The following is a 19,512-nucleotide window of genomic DNA, read 5'->3' as shown; positions in this document are numbered from 1 at the left end:
CACCTAGCAGTATATAAACTCATCACATAAGTTGTATATGTCTGACGTGGATATTACTAAACCCTACACAAACAATTTTTCTCTGACAATATTTGTTATAATAACTAGTAGAACCACCTGTCGCGTTGCGGCGGGGTTCTAGGTAACCTGCTGTTTCATTGTAGCCAATAAATAAAATGATCATATTCAACAATGAAATCAAAAGTTGCATTTCGAAGGGCAAGGTGAATCTGAATCATAAGTGATAACTCCTCACTTCCATGATAAAAGGGTTTGCAAGATTTTACAGCCACATTCGAAGACCTAGTGAGCAAAACCAATGGTGATCAGAGGTGTATATGTTTGAACTGTCACATCCTCCTAAGACACCCAATATTACAGTAAAATAAAGAAGCTAATTAATTAAAAAAGAAAAAAAAAAGGTAAGACAATCTGGGCATATTCTATCAAACATCTACACAAACACGTTACAGGCGTTACCTCAAGGGCACGCTAATTGAATTTCCTTTTGCGTAAAGGATTGATGGTGTGAAAGATATCACCTCTGTCAAATGGAAATCCATAGCCCACCCAACTCTGGAATGCAAACCCAACATGGTCTCCCTTCGCTAGCTTTTCTCCACATAAGCTTTTGGGTTCTTTATCCTCGTTGATAGACTGGGGAACGACAATTGTTTGTTCGTCTTTAATAGATTTGAAACTACCAGTTGCTTGAGTGGAACATGAAATACATATAACCAACATGGACTCCTTTCGCTAGCTTTTCTATTCTATTCTTCCACATGCGCCTTAAGCCAATGAAACAATACCTGCATCCATGACCAAAGAAACAAAACTGTATGCCAAAAAAAAAGAGAAGACCATAAAAGGCAAAAATTAACTTGTTTTAATAGAATAACTAAACTAAGGCTTCAGGCAAAAGAAAATCTTACCAAAATGAAGTTATTAGTTACCTATTTATGATGGTTGTTAAAATGGACTCTCAACTATAGCTCGCCACAGAGCAAATTTCATGTAAATATTATAATTTGTTAATCACTTCGAGAACCTTGTTGCAGATATACATATGTAGTCTTTCACGGTATAGCATTTGTTAACTGTTACAACTGAATCTAAGAAGACAAAAATTTAGGTTGTGGGAAGTTACAAACCTACAGGGAACCAAAACAACCGAACATAGCATAACTACTACTTTAAGTTAATAAACAATATCTCCATCACCTATAAACTTTAGATCATTCAACAATATCTTCATCACCTAAAAAACTTGAAATTAAATCCTTATCTCAATTCAATCACCAAAATACAAAATATACTTATGAAGAATATCAAAATCCAAATTTGATCATCAACTTCCACACAGAAACTTTTCCTAAAATTACTATTGAAGTATTTAAAATGTCTATAAAACTCAAAAGAACATTAAAGGATTAGCTAAGCTACAAAATAGTGGCATAGATGTCTAAATAAACCAAAAACAATCAAGAACATATATACAAACTATACTTAAGTACTTAACATGATATAATACACACATTATTAGCCGACAAATTTCTAAAACCGAATATGTTAAAACTTAAACATTGTAACTCAGACCGAATGAATGTATGATATACTAACCCTCTTTTCCCTAGCAATATACACATGGCCAAACTTTCCCCTTCCAAGCGGCTTCCCGGTGTCAAGATCATTAAAGTGTCCACTTCTTTTCCGATGCTGCCTCTGTAGAAGCCTGTATAAAACAGCATAAACACTAAAATCAATAGATACTTCACAAAAACCATAAATCATCATAACTCATAACCCAAACTGAAACTATAGTATTTACAACACTTGCAATTCAAACACCATATGACGACTTTCAAAACCCTATGTTATCTCTATTCTCCAAATTCATTCTAATGCTCAAAAATTATTATATAACAACGAATAAAACCAAACCCTAACATTTTCAACTTTAAGAAAATATAGTGTGTATATAAAACTTAACAAACTCATAAAACAAAAAGCTACAATCACACGCAGTAACATGCTAACAACAATAAAGAAACATTGAGTAATTAAACAGACAACTGACAACTCCAGTAGATGAATAGGTGGTGATGGTGAACTTATGATCTCCCTGGTAATCCCTGTATAGAAGATCTTCATTCATAACAACAAAAATAATCAAATCAACAAATATGGATCCAATAAATATAAATTATACAATCACAAACAAATATCAAAACTAAAAAACATAAATACACATATATGTAGAGAGAGGAAAAATGAAGAAATGTACAGAGAGTATACCTCGAACTCGCCCAAACCCTAACTATCTATGTATGAAACTGAAATGAATTTATATAAAATTACGTAAAAAACTATGGCTAGGTTTTACCTGTCAGCAGCGGTGTGACAGAATTTTTATGAATCTCGATTTCAAAAACAAAGAAATAAATACCTGCCGTTTTTTCCGTTCTTCTTTCTCTTCGTCTCATCTAGGTTTGATTTAAATATAATCAGCGACTTGCAGATGTTTAGGGTGGAAGAGAGGTGGCGTTAAAGACGGCAGAGAAGCCGTGGCCGGAGCCATTGCGGCGGCTCTTCTTCCTCTCCGTCACTGGTAAAACAGACCTAAGCACCATTAACCTTCAATCTGTTGAGAAACATGCAAATGCAAGTGTAGAGATAAAATGGGGCGCCTGTGAGGTGTAATGGCAGAGGGTATGTGGCACACAGAGACATTACAATCTGCAAAAGAAACCGTACAACTAAGCAATGCATAGAAAAGCAACACTATAAGCTAAGAAATGTTATTAGATGTTTTCGGTGGTGGGATGGAAGACCGGCAGATGCCGGTAATAAAAACTTGGAAACGTGAACTGTTCTTAAGAAACTACCGTAAATGTTATATAGAGTAATACAAATAAGATGGTATAATCATGTGAAGGATGTAGCCACTGATGAGGTTCACTACAAGAAAAAAAACCCTATAAAGACGACACTTATAAAGAGGACATTGGTCATCTCTATAGATTAACCAATAGAGACGATATGTTGTAACCAAACCTGAAAAAGGGCCCACAATGGCTGCACTATTGTAAGTGTTTGGTTCAGTTTGCATTGAGTTATTACACAAGTAAACAGATGACTCGTTTAGAAATGGTTCACCAACAAGTGCACCCATTGCAACATTAGGGTCAGGTTGGTCTGACTCAAGCCATTGCCAACCCTTGCACCGGGTGGATACGTCAACGAGTATGGAGACTCCTGTGTGTTGCACATATTGTGAATACTTTTCACCATATCCAACAATAACTCATTTTCACTGGGTTGTCTCCCAACAAATAGTTGGCTTAATGCTAAGCAGTTAAAGCGGTCCAAAATCGAATAGTAGTCAAGGTCCGCTATATGATATATAGGTTATAGCGGTGATATAGCGGTAATTTTTATACCATGCATAATTTATGTATTTTTATATATATTATCTAAGCAGTCAATATCGGCGCTATATCGGTGCTATATCGGTTATCGGTCATGGTCCGTAATATCAGTCCAAACATCGCTAGCGAGAATATCGGCGATATATACCGAGATATCGCCAATATTTATCTCGGTCGTATCGGTGAGAATATCGGTAGGCCCAGATTTTTATCTTTTTTCTTTATTAGGCTGTCATCCAAATACAAAGCCCAGTTCTTTTATGTTATTTTTGGCCCAAATATTACAACCTTAATCGTATTATCACACTTCGCACACTTCGCACACCATTAACACGACAACTGATGTGCTGAACCCTAATCGTCCCTCCCAAGCTCCTGTGCTACAATCGGATGCCTTGGTTGATCTTGATGAACACTTCTTTATTTTGCTATTAGTATTATATAGGTTCTAGACTTCTAGTATATATATATAGGCTCTAGGTTTTTAATATTGTTTTGGTTTAATGGAGTCCGCTAGTCAAAGAAGCTAGGACTACGCTAGTCAAAGTAGCAGACTCATTTTTTAAATTTTGCCATGCCAGCATATACGAGGAATTCGTTTGCCATGTGAATATCTAGTGTCACATTTTTTTAGAGTCCATTACCCTAGGTATCGAACTCCCTTGAAACTTCCCATAAACACTTATCATGTCGCTAAGATACCTAAAAGTAAAAAAAAAATCTTTCTTTTACATTTAATCATTTCTCTTTTACCAAATTGAATAATATAAGATCCAAATGGACACATCTTCTCATGTGAATGAGTTAAAATCATGAGTATTATCTATCTGCTTACATCTGCAGTTGCATCCTTCAACTCCACTGTTCCTTGGCCAACCCACATCTCTATGTTTCTTGTTGCTACACGTTCAATATCAGAAAGCATATTTTTAAGGCTTCCATGGCCAAACAGATTCAGCATCATGTTCTTGAGATGCTTATGTAGGTACCCATGCAAAGTACTTACATTCTGTTTCCCATAAATTTGTCTCAAACTCTGGAACAATTGACCCTCTTGTTGGAATACCATATAATTAAGCTCTGGATCTGTTGAGACTATAACTGGCAGCCCAACAAAACTGGTTTGAAATATTGCCAATTAGTTTTTAAGAACAACTAACCAAAGTCAATAATAAACCTCAAAACGTTCAGCAAGCATCTAAACAACTAAGCAAAGTCAAACCTGCCCCAAAAAACAATTAACCAAAGTCAAACCGAGACCCACTCAGGCCACCATATCAGCACTGCCCTCTCAAAATCTCGACATCCCCTCTCTCAGCCCTGCCCCCATGTTAGTCAATATTAGATCAGAGATTTTAGGGATTTCATATTTATTGCAATTGATTTATGTTTCCTTTATTATGTTTTTTATTGTCCTATATAAGGACCTCCTAATGTACTCAATAATATAACATAATACAATACTCTGGTTTGATTTGGTATCAGAGCCTCAAATCAAATCACGTATTTATCCCAAAAAAAAAGAACGGCAACAATAACCCTACTGCCGCCAATCAACAGCCCTGCGACAAGAACCCTACTGCCGCCAATCAGCAGCAGCCGGAAACCCTAACAGCAGCAACACTGTTTACTGCAGCCGCCACCACCTTTACCTCCAGCTCTCCTCCCTCTCTTCTAATCACTATGGCAGCCATTACAACCCTAACAAACCAGGAGAAAACTATTCACAACTCTCACAAATTCGCCTTTAACCTAAAACCTACCAACTATGGCCATTGGAGATCAATGATAGAACCTTTCTTGGTCTCTCACAACTTGTTCGGCTATGTGGATGGTACCATCCCATGCCCACAACAGCAGGTCACAACATGAACTACTACAACTGATAACCCAAGTTATCTCCCATGGGTCGCGAATGATGCCCATGTTCGGTTGCTGATTACATCAACCGTGTCTGAAGAATCTTTCCAGCATGTCCAAGGTAAAACATCTCGTGAGATTTGGCTTTCTTTAGAACGTGCCTACGCACCAGATACCTCTTCTCACGAGTTTACTCTAAAAAGTCAACTCCTTAGAATCACCATGAAAGGTGACGAGAAACCTGCTGAATACCTAAGCCGAGCCCAAGAATACGCTACTGCCCTAGCTAACATTGGCGAACCCATGAAAGATAAGGATATAGTCATGCTTACACTCTCAGGACTCCGTGAAGAATACAATGGTCTTAAGGCAAACTTGCTGGCGCGGTCTCCTCCTGTTACCTTCAATGAACTTCATGGCCTCCTCAGTGATCATGACTACATGATTGCCAAAATCCATGGTGTGTCTTCTGCAGCCTCAAACCCGCAAGCTTTTCTGGCTACTGCTGCACCCACGGCAGCCCCACCACCCAACCTTAATACAGTCCAACAACAACTCAGCAACCTCCAACTTATGGCTGCACAGTTTGGGTATCAACTGAATCCTATGGGAGCTTCCAACTCACAACCACAAGCTTTTTTGCACCCAGATCTGTCAATTCTAACAGAGGCAGCCGTGGCTCTCAGGGATCCTCACGAGGACAGCCGCGCAACAACTCCAACAATCGTTCTCGTGACAACAACGGTACAAGACAGTTTGCTTGGGCCTCCACTCAGAACATGGTTTATGGTCACTGCAATCGCTGTGGCATTGGCCACCTACCATCTCAGTGTCCAAACCAGTCCAATCAATCTCGCGTGACTCCACAGGCCAACTTTGCTGCTCATTCGGACGTTGCCTCCCAAGCTGGCTTTACTTGGGTGTCTGACACTGGAACAAATGATCATTCTTCTCCAGACTTATCTAGTCTCGACAACGCTGAGCCCTATTATGGTAATGACTCTCTCCTTGTTGGTAATGGTAATCCCCTACCTATTTTGCACATTGGCTCCACCAAACTTTACTCCCCTCATAAAACCTTTAACCTAAATAACATTCTTCACGTCCCTGCACTTAAAAAGAATTTATTATCTGTCCAAAAGTTTTGCCATGATAATGACGTCTTTTTTGAATTTCACTCTTCTTATTTTGTTGTGAAGGACGAGTCTACACGCACCACCCTCCTAACGGGTCCAAGTGAACAGGGCTTGTACCACATCCGCCTTCCTCGTTTTCAGTCTCTTCCAAAAGTCGCTTTCACTGCTGTCAAGGCTTCCTCCACAACTTGGCATCAACGTCTTGGACATCCTCATGCTCAAGTTTTTCAGTCTATTGTTTCACATTGTTCTTTACCTGTTTCAAATAAACTTTCAAATTCATTATGTACCTCTTGTCAGCAGGGCAAGTCTTCAAAACTTTCTTTAGCAAATTCAAATTTTCGTAGCACTCATGTCTCGGATTTGGTTTATTGTGATGTTTGGGGCCCTGCGCCCACTTTATCTATTGATGGTTGTCGTTTTTTTCTCTTATGTGTTGATCATTACACTAGGTATATGTGGTTTTATCCATTGGTGCATAAATCTGATGTTTTTCCTGCCTTAACTAATTTCATAAAAATGTCAGAAAGACAATTTAATACTAAACTGAAAAGCATTCAATCTGATTGGGGTGGCGAGTTTCGAAATCTCACACATTTTTTAATAATCTTGGAATCATCCACCGACGTTCGTGCCCTCACACCAGTGAACAAAATGGGACTGTCGAACGCCGCCACCGCCACGTTGTGGAAACTGGGCTTACCCTTTTAGCTCAATCTCATCTTCCTCAACGCTTCTGGCAATTTGCCTTCGAGACGGCTGTCTACTTAATTAATCGACTCCCTTCTCGTGTCTCATCCAACAAGTCCCCTTTTGAACACATTTTTAAACGTAAACCTGATTACTCCTTTTTACGTGTCTTTGGGTGTCAATGTTTTCCTTATCTTCGTCCATATAATCGTCACAAGATGGAATTTCGGTCCACTCCGTGTGTATTTCTTGGTTACAGCCCTGTTCACCATGGTTACCGGTGCTTTGACCCAACCTCAGAACGAATATATATTGCCCGCCATGTTCGCTTCAACGAACATATATTTCCTTTTCACAATCCGACACCCGTGCCACCTACCTCACCAACTGAGCCTCCCTATATCTCCATCTTTCCTGACCTACCACCCGACCTCCCCGTTGAACCCCCTACGTCACCCACACCTTCCTCAACACCTCACGGCCCACCTATCCCAACCGAACCTACACCTCAAAACCCACCAGACCAAACCGACCCCTCACCCTCTCCTACCAACTCGCCCGCTGCCACTCTACACCAAACACCCACACTTGTCTCAACCAATACGCAAGCCAACCCACCTCCTCGGCCTAGACCACCCAACCTACGACCCAATCCCAAACAAACCACTCCCTACAATCCTGCAGCTTACACTGCCACTACTTCCCCTATCTTACCCACCGAACCCACCTCATTTACCATTGCCAACAAATCCTCGGAGTGGCGTCATGCCATGGCTGAAGAGTTGGAGGCACTTTATAAGAATGGGACATGGTCACTTGTTCCACCTGTCAAAAATACTAACGTTGTTGATTGCAAGTGGGTTTACAGGTTGAAAACAGATCCAAATGGAAAGATTACCCGCTACAAAGCACGACTTGTTGCTAAAGGATTTCACCAACAACCAGGAGTTGACTATCATGAAACCTTCAGCCCGGTTGTTAAACCGGCAACTATTCGCACCATCTTATCACTGGCAGTTACACAAAAGTGGCCACTTCGACAACTAGATGTTCAAAACGCCTTCTTACATGGGGATCTTCAGGAAACAGTTTACATGAAACAACCTCCCGGGTTTGTTGATCCCACCAAACCGAATCATGTGTGCTTGCTGCACAAGTCTCTCTATGGGCTTAAAAGCCCCTCGTGCATGGTTCACTCGGCTTTCTACGGCGTTGCAACAAATTGGTTTTTATGGATCCCGAACTGACCCCTCATTATTTATTCTAAATTCCAATGGTACTATTGTCTATGTTCTTGTTTACGTAGATGACATCATCATTACTGGAAATCATCCAGGGGCAGTCACTAATGTTATAACTCGTCTGAGCTCTCTTTTTGCGGTTAAGGATCTTGGTCGTCTACATTATTTCTTGGGTATCGAAGTGGTTCATCATAATTCTGATCTAATTCTCTCCCAGCGTAAATACATTATGGACATTCTTCATCGAGCTGGACTGACAGACTGCAAGCCAGTCACATCTCCTATGAGTACTTCTCGTGTGTTACTTCCAGATGACAGTCCGCTTCTTGATGACCCTTCTCGATACCGGCAAACGGTGGGTGCTCTTCAGTATGTCACGTTATCTCGTCCGGACATTGCTTTTGCTGTGAACAAGGTGTGTCAATTCATGCATGCCCCAACCGAAAACCATTGGGTTGCGGTAAAACGAATACTTCGTTATCTTAAAGGCACGGCTCATCTTGGCTTATTGTTTCGTCATGGTTCGGGGTCCCAACTCCAGGCTTTTTCTGACTCTCACTGGCAACGAGATGTTATTCAGGCTTACTCTGATTCTGACTGGGCTGGTTGTCCTGTCGACCGCCAATCCACCGGGGGGTACGCTATCTACTTGGGCTCAAATCTTATTTCGTGGGCTGCCCGAAAACAACGAACTGTCTCTCGGTCTTCAACAGAATCAGAATACAAGGCAATCGCTGACACTGTAGCAGAGCTTATCTGGTTAAGGTCTCTTCTTCGAGAACTTGGGTTGGTTAATCACTCACCGACACTTTGGTGTGTCTGGGTTTTAAAAAGCGCGCCTGAGGCGCGCCTAGGCGCGAGGCGCATCAAGGCGCAGGTCTGGGCGCCTCAGGTAGCCCGAGGCGCGCTTTTTACAAGAAGCCCCAAAAAAGCGCATTTTTGGAGTGTTTTCAGGCCTGAGGCGCGCGCCTCATGTACATAGGCTGTTTTTAAGCATCAAACTGTTGTACAATAGGTTTTTTTGGCTTGTACTTATGGGTAAAATCATATATAAACCTTATTTATAGCTATATTTTGAATAAAGGATGCTAAAAACTTCTGAAACATATATAAAAAGTTATATAATCACTTTGCGCCTCGGGTACGAAAAGCCCACCGCTTCTGCGCTTTGCGCTTCGCGCCTTGGTTTTAGACCTCGTCGCTTTTGTGCGCCTCTCGCTTTTTAAAACCAAGGGTGTGATAATCTCGGAGCAACTTATCTCTCTGCAAATCCGGTCTTTCATGCGCGCACAAAGCACGTCGAAGTTGATTATCACTTTGTTCGTGAACAGGTCACTCAAGGAAAGCTGAATGTCAAGTTTATCTCCACCGATGACCAAATTGCTGACGTATTTACAAAGCCCTTGTCCTCACAAAGATTTGATTTTCTCCGGTCCAAGTTGCAGGTCGTTCCCCGCCCTCAACTTGCGGGGGAATGTTAGTCAATATTAGATCAGAGATTTTAGGGATTTCATATTTATTGCAATTGATTTATGTTTCCTTTATTATGTTTTTTATTGTCCTATATAAGGACCTCCTAATGTACTCAATAATATAACATAATACAATACTCTGGTTTGATTCCCCAACATTAGTATACTTTAGAATCCATTCAATATAGCAAAAAACAATTGTACATCAAAACTTGCATAATCCGTTCAAAAACAACATACATAATCTGTACAAAACTTGCAGACAACATTACATACACCCTAAATCCCAAGGGTACATCAAAAACAAGAACAGAATCCAGTATATCACCCCATATTTTTGCTCTATACTTGATCCATAAAACCAACAGAACCCTAACGTGTTCAATTACCACATAAATAGGAAAACCAAATCAATAAAACTGAAGAAAAGGAAGGTACCTGGTGCAGTGGACATGGTGCGTCGAGCAAGCGGCTGAGGATATGTGAGATGACTCCGAACGCTGCAGATTGTGGCGGCGAGCGAACGGCTGTGGCCGAGTTGAATCAATCTGGCGGCATCTTGGGTTTGGGGTAGGGCTGGTGGATCGATTTGGGGGGAATGAGTGATTGGTTTGCCCGCCACAGGTTTTGTACACCTAAAGCAACAATAAAACATGGACCGTCATATTGCACACAAGATCAACGGTCAAGGATTTGTTTTAGAACCTGGACACGGATTGGCCTTTTAGCGACGACTTCTTTGATGTCGCCGCTAAAGGGGTCATCGCTAAAAGCCAACTTTCTTGTAGTGAGGGGCGTTAGTAAAGCTTGGGTAGTTGGATGCGTGAAGCTTGGGTAGCCGCAAGTGCCCCCTTTTCATTCCATTGAGCTTTAAATAAAAAAATCCATGATCTCCATATCTTTTCTAAACCTAGACTTAGGCGGCAAAAATAATAGAATGCATGAAACTTGAAAAGAAAAAAGAAAATAAAAGAAACATCCAGTGATCAAGGCACACAAACAAACAAGAAACATCCTGGGATGAATGAAACATCCTGGGATCAAGGCAAACAAACGTAAATAGGTGCGGCAAGCTGCTGATGTGGACCCAAATCTATACATCAAATGGGTCAAATAAAAAGTTTTGGCTGAATGAAAACTCGTCAAACAGGTTGAAAATCACCCCGATTTTTCTTTTTATGCTTAGATCTTCCTATTCATATTGCTTTAAAAAATAACAAAAAATTGGTTTGTGGATCCCCCAACCATTTCGCACGGTACTAAAACTAACCCAGAAGCCGACCCATTCATTTCTTACCTCACCTAGTAACCACCTCCAGATAAATTATGTGAAACATACATGTGACGAGGCAGAAGACATGCTTTCATGACCAAAATCATGTAATAATAACATAAAAGCATACCTTTAACGGCCATGATAGGACATATCACCGGGGTAACCCTTTACCCAAAAAAAACAAACAATAAAAACTACAACGATTAAAAAAATACTTTTGTAAATTAGTTGCTAATTTATGCAATTTACCCTCCAATAATAATCTATTTTTTTATTATAGAAAATTAGAAATGCAATTTACCCCCAATAATAAATTTTTTTATTAAAAGAAAATTAGAAATTGGATTCAACACAATATACTTTCAGACAATTTTTTACCTGTTTGACATATTCCCTTAGTAGCTTTATTAAACCCCAAAATTGCCACTATATATACGAGACTGTCATACATGAGCATATGGCATTTGAGCTCACGCCGTGTCATGTATGATAAACTGAGATAAACAAGCCTATGATCTCTCGACTCAAATACACGATGCAAATAGGGAACAACTTGTGTTGATCTTGTAAAGCAGATTGTTAGCATTTCACACAGCAAAATTTGCATAGGGATACAAGATTCCGAATACTATTTAACATAAGAGCAGCATCAGCAGAAACTTTACAAGTACATGTTCATTAACAAGATAGCAACAAAATGCGAACCTGAATTCCAGAAATGAATGCATGCTAGTTCTGTAAGGGAATGAGGCTTTCAACATAACACTTGATTTCCTCCACCCTCACTGATTTTGGGGATAGAAATCGATGACCAAGAGTGAGTTCAGTTGATTTAAAACATCTATTCTTCAGGTTATAGATGGGAACACTGATCAAATTCTCAGACAACACCCTTGGGCTAAAGATAATCTCGTCCATAGTGATAGAATCAAACGGGTAAGGGCCACGTGCCCCATAAGGGATCTGAGACTTGGAAGCGAACGAAATGGTTTCTCTGACCCAAACTCGATTCTGATAATCTTGCAACATCCAAATGTCCATTTTGTTTCTTCGGTTCACGATCGAGGGATCGTAACAAGCTACACCTAATAATCCATTGATTTTTACGAACTGTGCAAATGGACATATGGTATTTGATATAGTTTCGGGAGCCGCCTCTGGATGCATGTTAAAAATGGAAAACGTTTCAGTTGTTAAATCAAATGCCAAAATTTGAAGTGGATTTCGAAGCAAAAGATGTACGGTGCTATTGACACAAACACTCTTTTTGGTGCCAAACCACCAACGCCAGACAGCCACACCAACAGGAACATCCACATTGATCTTTCTCCATGAGTAATTTGAGAAGGAGAAAATCATAATCTCAATTGTAGTCAACTGAACAGTGATGTACAAAACCTTGTGTTCATTAGTTAATTCATCAAACCCAAACAAGTAACATGTATCCTTCTCTTCAGCAGTGTAATTGGGTAAAGAAACCGGAGGATCAGGAAGTTTGAAAAACTTATGCGTACTAGGGTTAAAAAGGAAAGCGTAAATTTTACCAAAACGACTAGTGTGGGAAGTAAAACATACAAGCCCGTTCAAATGTTCGGCATGATAATGGGCTTCCAAGACAGTGTTGTCGAGCTTCATGAGATTAGCGACTGATCCACCGTCATTAGCACCGGAGAAGAAGTATCGTGTGCCAGTGGATAAATCGCGAGCAGTAAAAAAGAAAGCGGTGGTACGGGGGGCAACGGTGGAGTGGAGGTTGTGGAATGATGGAGCGGAGATGAGCGATAGCCATGGTTTAGAGACAGATTTGAATCGGAGGATGGATTTCACGGGGAGTCTGGAAAGGATATCTTCGATGAGTTCCTCAGGGAATGAATTTTTGGATCGATCATCTGTAATCGTTGATTGTTCGTCTTCTAGGGTTTCCATTTTTTTTTGGGAATAGCAGGCCTACTACAGAGATACGAAAAGTTGCAGGGTTTTAGTTGTTTTGAATTTTGATTATTTTATTACTAGGTTATAACTCGTGTATTACACGTGTTAAATAAATGAATTTTATATACTAAATAATAAAACAATATATTTTTAAAAATCTTCTTTATTACACTGTTAAATAAATATAATTTTATATATTACATAATAAAAAGTTATATCTATAAGAACCATATTGTACGAGTTGAATAAATGTAATTTTATATACCAAATAAAAAGGATACATCTTTAAAACCACGTGTATTACACGGGTTGAATAAATGTAATATTATTTACAAAATAATAAATCTTTGAAAGTAAATAGATAAATATAAAATATAAAAAGAATAATTAATTCAAATAAATAATATTATAAATGAGAATGATAAATTTAAACTAAATAATAATTATTTATAGTTAAGTAAAGGAGATTAGACAAAATAATATTTAGTAGGAGAATTATCTATTTAATTAGAAGAGATTAAACAAAATAATAATTATTCATAAGATATTAAACTAAATAATATTTATTAGGAGTGTTATCTATAATTAATTAGAAGAGATTAAAATAAAATAATAATTATCCATAAGATATAGCCTAATATAATGATAAGTGTTCTCAAAATGGTTTCTTTTATTATATAGTATAGAAGATTGGGTTCTTAACATCGGTCAAGCCCATTTAGGTCCTGTTGCCAAGTAATGTCAAGCCCACCAGCATCCATTCTAAGGCATTGTTCATGCCATGGTGAGTTGGTGTTGGCTTGAGTTTTTTAGGTAATTCAGGTTCGGCCTGACGTGTCTAATTGCAACTGATCTAGTCCAGTAACGTTTAACTCTAACTGGTCTAGTCCAGTTCAGGCCCGATGATCTCCGCACATGGCTAACTCACAAAATCACTATATACTTCTAAATTTTACATGAATCTCCACAAATCACTATATACTTTTAAATTTTACATCAAACTCCACGTATATTTAGGGGTGTGAATTTAGCCTAAATTGTTTCAAGTGAGTTTAAGATCCATCTACTAAACACATTTAGCTTGTTTAAGAATAATGGTGTCAACATTTCTTTTTTTTTTTTTAAAAAAAACCTTAATTTTAACTTTTATACTAACAAAATTATTTTATATACATTTGTATATTTTTATTGTAACCTAATAATCTCAATGATTCAATATTCACCCTAATTTTTATTGTTTTTGTCACACCCTGACTTATACGAAAGCGTGTACGTGTGACTTGATCAGTTTTCATTGCATTCGTTTATAATAAACAACTATATATCCATTGCTAAGTTTTAAAAATATTACAAACATAAGTTGTTTAAGATTCAACCAACATTACTTCAAGTTAAGTTACAAACCATCAAAAGAGATTAAGTTCCATGAATGGACTGTTTAACAAAAGACTAGTTTAACCAAGGCTTTGCTTCATATATCTTATCCAGGATAAGATATAGAAATCAAACCCTTCAAAAGTGGATGAGATCTAATCTTGTAATTCCCTTCTTGAACATATTTCCAACGCCGAAGATCCATCTAGTTTCCTGAAATACATGTAGTTTGAAAACAATCTGTCACACCCCGAAATATCAGAGATGGCGTAACTAGACCGGTATCTTCATTGCACAGCAGAAGTATTTGAGCTAAGACTTCTAAACAGTTGAACACCCGCTAAGTACTCGAATCCCCATGGGGTCTCCTACTCCAACCATTCCATAGTTTGAAATTGTGACCTGAGAAAGAACATGCGAGAAAAATCAACATAAAGTTGAGCGAGTTCATAGTTTGTTTGTTTTGTATCAAATGCGTTTTAAAACACTTGTAATCTTGCATTTGAAAAACCGGTTTGTGAGATCTTAATATCTCAAAGCATTTGAAATGTCGTCTTTGTGTATCGGTAACAAAATGTTTTCTGTTATGTTTATAAACCGATATATGAAACTGTTGAGTTTGTAAACCAGTAATGAAATGTTTTCTGTCATATCTGTAAACTGGTATTTTGAAATGATTTCTGTTATCTTTGTAAACCAGTATTGAAATGATTTATGTTATCTTTGTAAACGGGTATTGAAATGTTTTCTGTTATTTTTGTAAACCGGTATTGAAATCATAGTATGTAGGATACCTATGGAATCTAAGGATCAATCAGTGTGTAGCTAATACACTTACCTATGCCATAAGTAAGTAACCAAACCGAGACAACTTTTTTATCCATTGGGATCACAAAAGCACTCATAAAGGGTTACCAAATATAACACCCCGTGTTTTCAAAAGTCAAAGTCAAAGTCAAGTTTGACTTCTTTGACTGTAGTTAGTCCATTTTATGTTTTGATTTAGTTGTATTATGTAAAGAAATCGAAGTAATCGAATATTTATCGACGCGAAACGCTTTACGACTGTGAATAATAGGAAGTAACAATGCGATAAAATCAATCAATCAATAATCAAGCTAACTAATTCATCATTGAACTCGAAGCTCGAATTGTGCAAACCCTGGTGTTATTATACGTGTGTGTGTGCCTTATGTGTTACTTGTGCGTGTTTACTTTATGTTATGTGCGTGGTGAACAATCAAATCGAAACTCGAAACTCAATCGAACTCAATCGCAATCGAATCGAAATCGAAGTCAAATATGAAATATAGATGCTTGTATGTAGATATAGTAGTTGGGACTAAAAGTAATTTGAATAGGAAACTCTATCGTATTCATATCATCTTCAATCGAAATCGAAATATTATAAATCGTCACGTCGTACGCTCAAAACAGGCAGCTGAACGATCAGGCTCTTAGCCGATCAAACAGCCCAGGCGATCGGACGGACTGTCCGATCGGACAGGCTGTCCGATCGGGATGCCTGGTCGATCGGCCAGCCCTTTCCTCTTTTGGAAACCTATAAATACCCCTGTCATTGTCATCTTTACCACTTTTGGAAAGCTCTGTCATGTCATGTATAATAAACTGAGATAAATAAGCCCATGATCTCTCAACTCAAATACACGATGCAAATAGGGAATAACTTGTGTTGATCTTGTAAAGCAGATTGTTAGCATTTCACACAGCAAAATTTGCATAGGGATACAAGATTCCGAATACTATTTAACATAACAACAGCATCAGCAGAAACTTTACAAGTACATGTTCATTAACAAGATAGCAACAAAATGTAAACCTGAATTCCAGAAATGAATGCATGCTAGTTCTGTAAGGGAATGAGGCTTTCAACATAACACTTGATTTCCTCCACCCTCACCGATTTTGGGGATAGAAATCGATGACCAAGAGTGAGTTCAATTGATTTAAAACATCTAGTCTTCATGTTATAGATGGGAACACTGATCAAATTCTCAGACAACACCCTTGGGCTAAAGATAATCTCGTCCATAGTGATAGAATCAAACGGGTAAGGGCCACGTGCCCCATAAGGGATCTGAGACTTGGAAGCGAACGAAATGGTTTCTCTGACCCAAACTCGATTCTGATAATCTTGCAACATCCAAATGTCCATTTTGTTTCTTCGGTTCACGATCGAGGGATCGTAACAAGCTACACCTAATAATCCATTGATTTTTACGAACTGTGCAAATGGACATATGGTATTTGATATAGTTTCGGGAGCCGCCTCTGGATGCATGTTAAAAATGAAAAACGTTTCAGTTGTTAAATCAAATGCCAAAATTTGAAGTGGATTTTGAAGCAAAAGATGTACGGTGCTATTGACACAAACACTCTTTTTGGTGCCAAACCACCAACGCCAGACAGCCACACCAACAGGAACATCCACATTGATCTTTCTCCATGAGTAATTTGAGAAGGAGAAAATCATAATCTCAATTGTAGTCAACTGAAGAGTGATGTACAAAACCTTGTGTTCATTAGTTAATTCATCAAACCCAAACAAGTAACATGTATCCTTCTCTTCAGCAGTGTAATTGGGTAAAGAAACCGGAGGATCAGGAAGTTTGAAAAACTTATGCTTACTAGGGTTAAAAAGGAAAGCGTAAATTTTACCAAAACGACTAGTGTGGGAAGTAAAACATACAAGCCCGTTCAAATGTTCGGCATGATAATGGGCTTCCAAGACAGTGTTGTCGAGCTTCATGAGATTAGCGACTGATCCACAGTCATTAGCACCGGAGAAGAAGTATCGTGTGCCAGTGGATAAATCGCGAGCAGTAAAAAATAAAGCTGTGGTACGGGGGGCAACGGTGGAGTGGAGGTTGTGGAATGATGGAGCGGATATGAGAGAGAGCCATGGTTTAGAGACAGATTTGAATCGGAGGATGGATTTCACGAGGAGTCTGGAAAGGATATCTTCGATGAGTTCCTCAGGGAATGAATTTTTGGATCGATCATATGTAATCGTTGATTGTTCGTCTTCTAGGGTTTCCATTTTTTTTTTGTTTCGGGAGACGGGAATAACAAGCAGGTCCGTCTACAGAGAGGAAAAGTTGCTTAGTTGCAGGGTTTTAGCGGTTTTGAATTTTGATTATTATTATTACTAGGTTTTTTTTCCGGTAGTGGCTAAACAATGTGTAAAACAAAAGTTATTTGAAAATGTAGCATTTTGTTTAGAAAGCGGTTTTAATTTTTGATCGTATCATTTTACAATATCAAATAAATTCTTTATTTTGAATATAAATTCGTTTTTAATAAAACTTATACTGATCGAGGTAAAAATTAAGCACATCTACGTACTTTAGTTTTTATAAAAAAAATTAACGAACATAAGTTATTGAAGAAATAACAAATTAATTGATAAAGTAAAGATAATTTAAAAAAAATAATAATTATTAAAAACAAAAATAATAATTATTAATCTTGGCCCTTGATCTTTTTTTTAGATTAAAAGGGTAAGATTGACATTACCCAAGTATGTTTAATTAAAATCTCTTAATTTTCCTATCCCTTAACTCTCTTTCTCTCTCTCTCTCTCTCTCTCTCTCTCTCTCTCTCTCATTTTTAATTATTTCTCCATTATTTCTTTATCCATAGATTTTGTTTTAATTTTAACTTGAATATTATTTTTCTTTTATTATCTATACTATATTATAAGGCATGAGGCAAGGGCATTTTAAGATACCCAAAAAATAAGAACTTTTCCCCCCTTTATTTATAGAAAGACCCCTAAAATGAGGGTAGTTTCGTCTTTTAAACACTATTTATTTTTTAGCCCCTAAACTTATTACACTTAAATCCCTAAGGTTTTATCTATACTATATTATAATGCATGAGGCAAGGGCATTTTAAGATACCCAAAAAATAAGAACTTTTCCCCCCTTTATTTATAGAAAGACCCCTAAAATGAGGGTAGTTTGGTGTTTTAAACACTATTTATTTTTTAGCCCCTAAACTTATTACACTTAAATCCCTAAGGTTTTACCAAAATTATAGATAATTAGTTACAATTCACCCTTCCACAATAAACTTATAATTTTTTCCGTATTTTTGTCATATCGTATAAACTATAATTTATACTATATTATAATGCTTGAGGGAATAACGTTTTAAGATATCAAAAAAATAAGAATTTTTTTTTCTTTCAATCCATAAGGTACAACACTAAAATAAGGGTAAATTCGATTTTCAGATATTAATTACAATTTAATCCCTTTATCTTAATTACACTTTAGAAAATTGCACTTCCCCCCTCTCGTACAAAATTATAATTCTTGTGTTTATTTCTATGATGTCTTTTAAACGATGACGTTTTAAAAACATTCGAAGGTACTATGACGACCTGCTTATTTTTGTTGATGTTTGATGTTTCTTTTAGCCAGTATCAACGTGTGAAATAAAATGCACAAGTAGATAATGCTTAGTGTACAAGTGATTAATGTTGTAGTACTTGAAAAATAAAAAAGCTAAGATAATAATTAAAGAAATGAATTACTAACCAACTCATTATAATCTATCTACATCTCCGTCTGCATAAAGTAACAAAAACAAATAAATCTTATATTTTCTGCAAATAAATCTTAATATAAAAATAATAGTTAATACGTTAAAAGAATAACCTATTAAAAGAAATTCAAATTTTAACTATTTATTCAAATAAAAGATTCGCTCCATTTTTTCAAATTCAAAACCTAACAAATCTCTTTATTCGCAAGATGACGGAGATTGTGAAAAGTTTGTTACAGCAATTCTTAAGTCAAGCACTCAAGCCTATTAAATCGCAAGTCACATTTCATCCCCTCCCTAATCACATTTCAAATTTCAAACCCACCTCTCTCACTCTCTCAAATTCTCTATGAATCAGATCTGGATCCGCTCTCTATGTCCGCCCTTAAATCAAAGAGAAGAACATCAATCCATTTGTTGCTGATGACGATCCATTTGAATCACCACAGGGGTTCGATTTGGAACCCTCACTGCTCTCATACCAAACCACATGGAAACCTTGTTCGACCTTTGTTTCGATTTACCACACCA

At 37.6% G+C, this 19,512-nt stretch overlaps 2 protein-coding genes across 11 annotated transcripts; both read right to left on the bottom strand.

Annotated features, from left to right (window-relative positions):
* On the bottom strand, positions 1-13,084 carry LOC110940854. Of its 10 annotated transcripts, none has more exons than XR_004892693.1 (5): positions 11,809-13,084; positions 10,266-10,737; positions 2,447-2,736; positions 1,621-1,732; positions 1-809 (listed from the first exon to the last, which is right to left on the bottom strand). XR_004892693.1 is itself a non-coding variant. In XM_035990121.1 (4 exons), the coding sequence occupies exons 1-4, from the start codon at positions 10,589-10,591 to the stop codon at positions 701-703; spliced, it is 477 nt and encodes a 158-aa protein (XP_035846014.1). In that variant the 5' UTR covers positions 10,592-11,823; the 3' UTR covers positions 310-700. The 10 variants fall into 10 exon arrangements, 1 of the variants encoding a protein (XP_035846014.1); XR_004892694.1 differs by having other exon boundaries at positions 1,621-2,736; positions 10,266-10,462; positions 10,533-10,737; XR_004892696.1 differs by lacking the exon at positions 2,447-2,736 and having other exon boundaries at positions 1-303; positions 481-809; positions 10,266-10,462; positions 10,533-11,823.
* A 3,189-nt stretch (positions 13,085-16,273) lies between these two features.
* On the bottom strand, positions 16,274-17,470 carry LOC110943351 (putative F-box protein At1g32420). Its single transcript, XM_022185103.1, has one exon. It carries the CDS (start codon positions 17,468-17,470, stop codon positions 16,274-16,276), a length of 1,197 nt encoding a protein of 398 aa, XP_022040795.1.
* Between the last annotated feature and the right edge of the window lie 2,042 nt (positions 17,471-19,512).

The sequence above is a fragment of the Helianthus annuus genome, chromosome 5 (assembly GCF_002127325.2).
Source record: "Helianthus annuus cultivar XRQ/B chromosome 5, HanXRQr2.0-SUNRISE, whole genome shotgun sequence".
Taxonomy (NCBI): Eukaryota; Viridiplantae; Streptophyta; class Magnoliopsida; order Asterales; family Asteraceae; genus Helianthus; species Helianthus annuus.
This window is presented reverse-complemented; position numbering and strand designations above follow the sequence as displayed.